Raw genomic sequence first — 10,167 nt, 5'->3', positions numbered from 1 at the left:
TCCAATTCACTGACGCCAAATGAATTATCTTAATAAAATAGTATTTACATGAACATTTGCACTAATATAGTAAAGTAAAAGCGTATATAAAATGCTTACAGAAATTCCACTGTACAGTCGTGCCAAACAGTAGCCTATCCTTTTGTAACAACATTCACGATATAGCACGACTTCTAGTACCTTTTGCTTAAATATATTATATAATCCTCATATATATCATACAATAAAATGATATTTCCTCGGGCTGTTCATTAAAAAAGAAAGTGTCTGTAATGACATGTAAAGTGGCTGCACAGAAGCAGCGCAGGAATGACGCTCTTGATTCGCCCTTTAATCTCTTCGCATTGGCCACAGCGCTTTAAACTCAGCTAGCTAATAGCAACAAACACAGCAGCCGAGACGAGAGTCTGGAGCTTTCGCCAAACACAAACTCTGTATCCAGAGCTAAAAATGGCCTCTCTAGGAGAATCTGTGCGTCTGGAAAGAGGTACGCCGCTCACTAAACACTTTCTAATGCATGTAACGCTCAGGAGGTTGTGTAAATCACGCTTTTTGCTCTTAACACCCCGCTGTCACTTCATGAGGATGGATTAGTGGACGACAGCGAGTTAGCCGCCATTCATCGTATCAAATCATTCGTAATATTCAATAAATTCCACGGCGTCTAGGAAAACGTATAAAATGTAAAGCATGAATCTTTTTTTCTGTCGTTAAAGCGGCGTGTTTACTGTTTACGTTCAATGAAAGCACAACACGAGGCTAACTTAGCTGTCAGAAGCAGTAATCTTTTGTGAGCACTGTTAGCATGTTCACTCGAGGACAGAGTTAATATCAGAGATCAGGCTATTTGATTGTTTCTGCTGGTTTAATACAGTCTTTCAGTGACATACTGACAAGCCAGCATCTCATTAGCAGTCCAACTAATAGTTTATGGGACTTTATATTGTGAAGAATGAGTGTTGGCTAGTAACGTTAGATTAGCAAAAAAGCGCTGATTTATATGAAAAGATCTGTTATTTTGATATTCGTATTCTGTATCTTCTAAATGAATAATTAATTTTTTTTTTTTTTTTTTGATTAACAAATGACATTCCTTATTAGTTGTAGAGACAATTGGTACCAGTACATGCAAATCACAGTGGCATAATAATAAAAATAAAACATTTGAGGCAAATTATTGTTGTTGTTGTTGTTATTATTATTTTGGGTTTTATGGATAGAGAATTACATTCTGATATATTTACATAACCTTTTTTTTTTTTTTTTTTTTTTTTTTTATTAGGCATAGATGTTTGATCAAAGACAGCATCTTGGTCTTGCCCTCATTGTTTTGCACATGTTCTTTTCCAGACATATCTCGTGCCATTGAGCTGCTGGACAAACTCCAGCGAACAGGGGAAGTGCCTCCCCAGAAGCTGCAGGCACTTCAGAGGGTTTTGCAGAGTGAGTTCTGCAATGCCGTACGGGAGGTGAGGGTGCAAGTCCTTATGTATTCTTGTAACTCATGACTGTAAGTGGGGACTGTTTTGTCTCGTTCACCTGTGTAGGAGTAAATCTGGTAAATACGTGACAGACATTACTTTGAGGTGTGTAATTCAAGTGTTCTTGTACATGAAATATTGAGCATAATTTTAGGCCTTTTGGTTGCCTTTGATGATTTTGGGTGTCTTTTACAACACTTTGTTATTAAGAGATTTCTCATGAAAATACGTTAATTTTGTGTCTTTATTTGTGCTCAAAGTTCAGGTACATTTTTATATTCTGATATACTCTGGCATTTTGCTCAGTACTTTGTATAAAGTTGGGACAGCAAGACTTAATGCTACTAATGGTCTTTGTGCTGAAATCTGTATACTATCGTGTTACTCTCTATACTGCAATCAACCTGAGGGATTCCTTCACTTTCAGTCTTTGCAGAGACATGAAAAACGGTAAAACGCAAAATGTTAGTGGTTTAGAAACGGTGAAATTTTCGAATCGCTGTTTACCTTGATACCGGACATTTTATAGATTTCATCATATGACGTGAAATAGCAAAAAAAGCTGTGCAATAGCTTTAACTGTAAGGTTTCGCTGTATAACAATGCAGATACTGGATGGAGAGAGGTGTGTAGTCTGGATCTGTATAAAAGGTGTTAATTGTGTTTGAACTGGTTTAGAGGAAAAAGCGTCATGTTTGCTGAGAGTGATGAAAGGTTGTGTGAAAGCTATTATATGAGAGATGGTTTTTGAATGTTTTATGCAGATGACTAACCTTGTGCACACGGTTACTCATTTAGAATACTCCAAGTTCATTAACATTAGAACACGTTGAAAAGCAAGTTCATGTCACTTCGGGTTTTTTTGTTTTTGTTTTTTTCTTCCTGTTAGAGCTTCCCCTGTGCATACAAATATGAAACAGTCCACACAGTTATTAATTAATGAGACCCACTGTCTTAAAAATGCAATGAACATGGTGTATAATGCTGGGGGAAAAAACAACAACAAGGTGTGATGAAGGTACTAAAGAACGACAAAGACCAAAAGAAAAAAATAGAGCAGACGGAAGTTTCTTCATGCACACTACCCCCCACATCTCCCCTTTCCACTCAATTCATGACTGAAGTCGCCTTCATGCTTGTGACAAAGTGCTCATTAGTGTAGTACATGGGTAGTTATTGTTGAGCAAAAGGACTGGATACTGGATATTGATTCTGATGTCCACAAATAGCATCAATCCATTTGTCTGTTTCAGACTGGGTATAAAACTCAGCTGTAGTGTTCTGTTGCCCATGTAGTGAATCTAAGACTGTTGGCACTTGTCTGGTCTCCTCCCTGCTGCTTGGTCATCTGTCGCACTTACTGAAGAATCAGAAGTCTCAGTGCAAGTGATGCTCACAACAGAAATGCTGTACTTTGCCTTGCATGAAAGCCTAGAATAAAGCAGGGGTTTCTGAAAGCAAAGATTTGTGAAAATATTGATTTGCATAGGTTTCATTTTTTTTATTTGCACAGTTAAGGAAGATTATCATACTCCTGATATCTCTATATTAAAAATCTATACATTCTATGTAAATATTAAAATTTAACATTATAATGTACAGTATGGAAAATGGATACTCATTTTGAGATATGCTAAATATTAAATTTAGCAGTAGTATTAAATTATTACTATTTTTAGTGATTAACTCTGAGTTAGAATTCAGAAAGTTCATCACAGGAATAATGCCTTTACTCCAGTCTTCAGGGTCAGAAATCATGATCCTTCAGATTCAAAATGATCCTTTAGAAATCATTCTAATATGCTGATTTGGTGCTTAAGAAACATTTCTTGACCAATGTTTTGTGGAAACTGTTTTTTGTTTTTTTGACAAATAAAAAGCTTAAAAGAATAGCATTTATTTGAATTAGAAATCTGTTGTAACATTATAAATACACTGGGTAGGCTATGGAAAAGAATCCCCCCCCCCCCCCCTTTAAAAAAATTCACATTTTGTTGCTATGCAGCCTGAAATAAAGACAGTTTTTGTTTTATCCAGCTGTATTTAGAGTGAAAATGAATCACCCCCTTGTGTCAGTATTTTGTTGAACCACCTTTTAATTACAGCCTTTAGTCTGTTGGGATATGTCTCTGTCTCTACTAGCTTTGCACATCTAGACTTTGCAATATTTGCCCACTCTTCTTTGCAGAACTGCTCAAGTTCAGTTCACTTTGATGGTGACCGTTTGAGGACTGAGGTCTTCAAGTCATTCCACAGATTTTCAATAGGGTTTAAATCTGGGCTCTGACTAGGTCGTGCAAGGACATTCACCTTTTTCTCCTTCAATCACTGTTTGCTCAGTTTTGCTGTGTTTTTTGGGTCATTGTCATGTTGGAAGGTAAACCTTCTTCCCATTGAGAACTTTCTGGCAGAGGGCAACAGATTTTCCTCAAGAATTTGATGGTATTTTGCCCCATCTGTTTTTCCTTCTATACTGATAAGTGTTCCAGTCCCTGCTGCATAGAAACACCCCATAACATGATCTTACCACCTAAAGGGAATAAAAATGAGATGGAAGGAAAAAAATTATTTCAGTGCTTTCTCTCAGAAGTATATCGTTGGGCAATTATACTGTATATAAATTGTGGGCATCAGGAAGCCGCTATTAATATGCCGGGCATTGAAATCGCTGTTGAATGCGCGCTCGCATGAAATTTGTTTGTACCGTAATGTAACAGGCTACCGCTAGGAAGCGGCTAACCATGTCCCTTTAGTGGCTCTGTAGAACACGTTGTTCGTTTTCTGTTTCTTTCCAAATTCGGATTCACTATTCAGGCACATCCCTATTGGCTTTTTTTCTTGCAACCCTCTCATATAAGCTACATTTGTGGAGAATTTGTCATATTGTTGTCACATGCACACAATGACCACTCTTTGTCTTAAAAATCCCTGCAACTGCTTCAGAGTTGCTGTAGGCCTCTTGGTAGCCTCTCTGACCAGTTTGCTCCTGGCTCTTTCATCCAGTTTGGAGAGACGTCATGATCCAGGGAGGGTCTGTGTTGTACCAAATAGCTTTCATTTAGTAATAATAATAGACTTCACTGTGCTTCTAGGCATTGATAAAGATTTTTTTTTTTTTAGAATTTTTCTGTATGCATCTCCTGACTTGTGCCTGTCCACAACTTTATCCCGGAGAACTTTTGACAGTGTTATTGCCACCCATAGTTGATTGTTTGCTTCAGTTGCACTACCAAGGACTGAAATGATTCAGGGAAGCTCTTTTCATGCGGAGCTAATCAAAATGACCACAGCTGATCACAGTTGAAAGTCAAATGGATTTGCATGCCATTGAGAAGGTGATTAGCTACAACTGAGAGGGTGATCCTTTTTCTGACTCATTGATTTGATTTTTTTTTTTTTTTTTTTTTCTCTGACATTGGTGTTATATCTTTCACTTGGATGTTATAAGTTGCACTGAGTGAATACAGCTGGATAAAAAAAAATTAAACGTCTTCATTTCAGGCTGCAAAGTAACGAAATGTGATTATTTTAAAGGGGGGGGGGTGATTCTTTTCTATAACCACTGCATCTTTACTTCCACTTGTTAAATTTAATGCATCTTTGCTAAGTAAAAGTATTAATTACAGTGTATATCAGTCAATTTTGGTTAATCAATTGTATAATATCTAATGTTGACTGATATTAGTAAATGAACAAAAAATCTAATATCAAATTACTGATGTAATGTGCATTACTAATTATTTACTACTAATAAAAACCATTGTAAATTATAACAGTATTTTAGTTCAGTCGCTTTAATGTTGTTTTTTAAAAATCTCTTGAGTGTGAGATTTGCAAATGCATCATTAGTTTACTGAAAGTTCTGACCCCTTAAATAATATCTGTGCCTACTCAGTCTTATAACACCCAGCCTCTGGATGGACTAAACAGTCTTTAATTTGCATGTTTTGTGACTCCGAGGCCACCCATGTTTTCTCTGGAAATGCTTGTTTAGGCAGTTTCATGTGATGGTGCTTGAGTTATGTGCTGTACCTTTTGTGATAAATGCGTAAAATAGTTGATTGGTAACTCAACAGCTTTGTCTCCTAAACATTTACACTTTGCACTGAACCTCTGAATGCTTGCTTGATTCTCAGATAAACATGTATGGCTCGGAGTTGAATGCTGAGGCAGTGTGGTGGACATATAATAATGACCCTAAATGGAAGATGAAATAGTGGTTTAACATGTGCCCAAGCATCAAAAGCAAGCCATGTAAAGAGATTGATTTGATACAATATCCTCTTAATGGTGTGGCATTCCACTCACTAATTACAGCTGGTTTAAGGCACACTTGCTGTTTTACTGGTGGCTGTTCACTGAAGATCTGATACAGACTAATGTGACGAATATAAACAGCTTTTCAAGGGTGAATTATGATTCACAAGTAATTTAGTTTTGACTAAACTTAATGGATCTGGGAAACTGCCTCAGGTTCTGGAAATCTGGTTTAAATTGTACATCTGTTTTTGTTTACATGGTCGTTTAAGACTGTAGATGTTGTACTTGTACTGTATTTGTGTAATTCACAGAGTGTTCTGTCATTTTCAGGTATATGAGCATGTGTATGAGACAGTGGACATAAATAGCAGCCCAGAGGTGAGGGCGAATGCAACAGCAAAGGTAAGTCACTATATTTCTTTTAATTGAATAGACAGATTTTTTTTCTGTAACTAACAGTATTCTGCTTACTATTTTTAGCATGAACATTGTCCGACAGTTAATCTCATTATCTGATTGGCTTGGTTGTAATACCTTCTTTAACATAAGACTGGTGGCCTAAAAATATATGAGCATCTTATTTGTGGCATGTGGCCATTCATACTTTTTTGGATATATTTTATTATATGAACAAATAAATTAAATGATTTATTCATAACATATGTCATCTTTACATATACTCTACCAAAAAAAAAAGGTTTTGCTAAGGTTTTTTTTATATGTTTTTGAAACTCAGAAAGGCTGCATTTATTTGAACAAAAATCTATTTGAACTATTATTGCAATTTAAAATAGCAGATTTTTACAATAAATAATAAATATGTTTTGAGAAATATATAAGAAAATATATAAATGTATTCTAATATGATTTGGTGGTTTGCACAAGACTAATAAATTGTTCATATGACCATCTTCACTCCATTTCCAGGCTACAGTGGCTGCATTTGCAGCCAGCGAGGGTCATTCTCACCCACGTGTGGTAGAGCTCCCTAAAACAGAGGAAGGACTGGGGTTCAACATCATGGGTGGGAAGGAACAAAACTCGCCCATCTACATCTCCCGCATCATTCCTGGAGGCATCGCCGATCGGCACGGTGGCCTGAAGAGAGGAGACCAGCTGCTCTCCGTTAATGGAGTGGTATGTACATAGCTATAGCTTTGTAGACCAACATACTTCACATTAACAGGCACAAATAATTTATAATATTTCATAATACATTTAATATTTTCATAATACAATTTATTTATTTATTTATTTATGACTATTTAAAATCTGTTTGATAATAGTTGTAATCGCACTATCTTGGACACTCGTGTGATTTCAGTTGGACTGAAGCATTTACATGACATTAAAAAAAATAATAATAGTAATAATAATTATTGTTTTTTTTTTTTTTTTTCAGCTGAAATTGAACTATTAAAGTGCATGTAAACTTTTTCTGTCTTTCAGAGTGTAGAAGGAGAGCACCATGAGAAAGCTGTGGAGCTGTTAAAGGCTGCTCAGGGTACAGTGAAGCTGGTGGTACGGTACACCCCTAAGGTCCTGGAAGAGATGGAGTCGCGCTTTGAGAAGTTGAGGTCTGCCAAACGCCGGCAACAGAACAGCTACCCCCAGTAGGCCATCTTGCCTGAGCCCTCCGCCCCTCCCATCTCTCCCTCTCTTTCTCTCTCTCCTTCTCTGTCATTGTCTTTAATTCTTCTGCCATCTGTCTTCCTCGTTCACACTCACTCACCCCCTTTCTCAAGCCAGAGATTAGCCACATGTTTGGCACTCCTTTTTGTGAAAATTTTCTAAATCCTCACCTCCTCAACGATTTTTAACAGTCTTTTCACACACTTCTTTCTCATAGCATGAACACTACTACAGTGGCTCTGGATGTTGTCATGTAGACATCACACACACATGCACTGTTGGTGCATTACTAAGAATGTACTGTCATTTGGGATGTTGATTATTTAGATATGCAAGGGGACCATTGCAATGTTCAACTCCTGAGGTCGTCTGAATGAAAATGTCAAAAAAGTGCCTCAAGAGATTTACAAAAAAAAAGTCTGCAGCCCCCACTATGTCCCATCGTAGGCTGTGTTTTATGGTCCAAGGACAAAATGAGGGAACACTACCACCATGTTAAAATGCTAAATGATTGTAAGATTCATCATCTCAAAATAACAGTGTATCATTGAGTGAAGGTTTTATGATGTATTATCATGTGCTTTTCTTACTGTTTGCCCACAGAAAAAGTCTACCAGAAATAAAAAACATCTCATTTTGAGTCTCCAGAGAGAGAAATGGCAGCGCGGTGACACAAGCATCCCATCAGTACTGCTGTTTTAAACACAAGATGTCAGCTGTAAATATACTCCCGATATCGCTTACTGACCCAAACTGATTGACTCTCCACATCACATCACATACAGCACAAACTGACACTTTTTTTTTTTTTTTTCATGAATGTGTGGGGGTAATCTACATTAACTGGTATATCAGTTCAATATCAACCTTTATCAACAAGAATACTAAACTATTTTGGTTTGTTTAGACTCTTTTAGAGCCACAAAACATGCTACATACGCTCCTGATTACTCCATTTAAACAGTCAGCTTTTAATTGAAAATTTAGTGTTTTGTGTTTATGAATAGTTCAACCAAACATCAGTTCAGAGGAGATGCTTGTGGCACTGTTTGGGTGTTAGATAAATAGAAAATTAATTGAAAATAAACCTTTTTTTTTTGTAGCATATGCCCCTTAAAGCACACAATGAACTCACTGCAGAAACACTATGTTTAAAACCATAGGGGGATATTAATTGTTTTATAGCTGTTTTATCGTCTGTTGTTTCATAACACTTTCTGAGTGCTAATGTGGCACTTGCCTTTCAGTCAGCTGTGGGTCCATATGTTTCACCCAGTTCACGCTGATCATTACAAAGATCTGCATCACGTTTCAGAATCAGTTCACTTAAATTGTTATATTAGCATATCAGGAGGTAGCAACTGAGCATAATGCTAGCAAAACAGCAATGAATGCATAAACGAATGTTTACGAATACCAACCCTATTCACCATTCATTATATGAGACATGTCCAAATGAAGCGCAAGAGAAATTGTTTATTAATTGGTTCTGTCATTTAAATTTTCTTTCATTTATTTTGTCCTATTTTTTTCCTAAAAGTCAGAAATTTATTTCACACATAGCAATGTCTACAGGGAAAGAGAGATGAGATTTTATCAGGTCTTCTCCAGATACTTTAGTGGCTAAAAATGCAGTCCCATTCCATTCATTACTTTAGATTCACCTCTACATGTTGATGTTACAGCCAAATTTTAAGGATTTAATTGACATGTTTTTTATTTTTTTATATATTTTTTCTTAAATCCTGATTTGTCAAGATTCATATAATAAATGTAGTTTCACACTGTAATTTCACACACTCTTTGTACTCATTTTCACATGTTAAAAAATGCAACACGCTTAATGTATTTTTAACCTCAAATGCAGGTATTTTCAGTATCTGACAAGCTTGGGAAAAAAAAACAGTCTATTTTTCTCAGTCTCTCATAAAATATTTAACGTGTCTAATTATAGAGGCCCATGACTCACCCCGAGCTGTGAGGTACGTAGGTGTTTTGGGGTGAGAGATAAAAGGGAGGTCTGATGTCTTGCATTAAGGAATCATTTGTGTTATTGACAAAAAAGAAGAATCAAGCGGTCTCTTTTCTTTCTGTGGTGTATAAGGTGCTCAGGTTGGTTCTAGCAACAATATCATGAATTTGAAAGCATCATGAATCACAAGAGCAATAATGAGACATGATCCGTTCATCATCATCTCAAACAGGTTACTCGCTCCCCATTCATACTTGGATTTGACCACAGGGGGGCTGTCTAACTATTTTTATAACCTTTTTCTTTTGATATTTTACCCCTTTTTGATAAAGTGATTTTTCTCTTGAGATTTTTTTCCAAGAAAGCTTTGTATTGATTTACCTTGACCACATTCTCCCTGTGATTCAGGTAACAAGACCAAACTTGCATCAATTCTGGGAGCTCTTTCAGTGTCTCGTCTGCTAGTTTGGACTGTTTTGTTTTTAAAGAAACTGTTGGTTTATTGAATTGTTTGACATTTCTGTCCTGCTGTATTGTTACATGAATGTGGATGTATAGAGACTGAACAAAGTGATTTGTTTTGAGGATACAGAGTTTAAATATACTGTGGGTTTAAATATTTTGTGTGTGCTCCTTTTTTTCATTCCTTGCATGTGCTTGAGAGAAAGCTAATTAATACGTAAAAAAAAAAAAAAAGTAGTTTCATTCACAGACATCGTTTAACCAAACTAGCACGCGTTTACCTAAACACCAGAGGGCGCTGCAGGACAACACAGTTACAATAGTTTGCTGGTAACCCCCATAGACTGTATAAAAACAAGT

At 36.4% G+C, this 10,167-nt stretch overlaps 1 protein-coding gene across 2 annotated transcripts; it reads left to right on the top strand.

The window, feature by feature from the left end:
- Window positions 1-328: 328 nt before the first annotated feature.
- On the top strand, window positions 329-9,967 carry LOC109095227 (protein lin-7 homolog C-like). 2 transcript variants are annotated; one of them, XM_042760115.1, is made up of 6 exons: window positions 329-487; window positions 1,351-1,469; window positions 6,072-6,143; window positions 6,669-6,878; window positions 7,191-7,318; window positions 7,977-9,967. In XM_042760115.1, the coding sequence occupies exons 1-6, from the start codon at window positions 451-453 to the stop codon at window positions 8,011-8,013; spliced, it is 603 nt and encodes a 200-aa protein (XP_042616049.1). In that variant the 5' UTR covers window positions 329-450; the 3' UTR covers window positions 8,014-9,967. The 2 variants fall into 2 exon arrangements, with proteins under 2 accessions (XP_042616049.1, XP_042616048.1); XM_042760114.1 differs by having other exon boundaries at window positions 7,191-7,354.
- The last annotated feature ends 200 nt before the right edge of the window (window positions 9,968-10,167 follow it).

This window comes from Cyprinus carpio, chromosome A7 (assembly GCF_018340385.1).
Source record: "Cyprinus carpio isolate SPL01 chromosome A7, ASM1834038v1, whole genome shotgun sequence".
NCBI classification, from domain to species: domain Eukaryota; kingdom Metazoa; phylum Chordata; class Actinopteri; order Cypriniformes; family Cyprinidae; genus Cyprinus; species Cyprinus carpio.
The sequence above is the reverse complement of the archived record's forward strand: the minus strand, read 5'-3'. Positions and strand labels throughout refer to the sequence as shown.

Excerpts from the sequence above, each read along its gene's own strand:
- LOC109095227 (XM_042760114.1), top strand. The coding sequence starts at position 451 with ATGGCCTCTCTAGGAGAATCTGTGCGTCTGGAAAGAG. Across the intron at positions 1,470-6,071 it reads TCTGCAATGCCGTACGGGAG|GTATATGAGCATGTGTATGA; the intron begins GTGAGGGTGCAA and ends TGTCATTTTCAG. Across the intron at positions 6,144-6,668 it reads GGGCGAATGCAACAGCAAAG|GCTACAGTGGCTGCATTTGC; the intron begins GTAAGTCACTAT and ends CTCCATTTCCAG.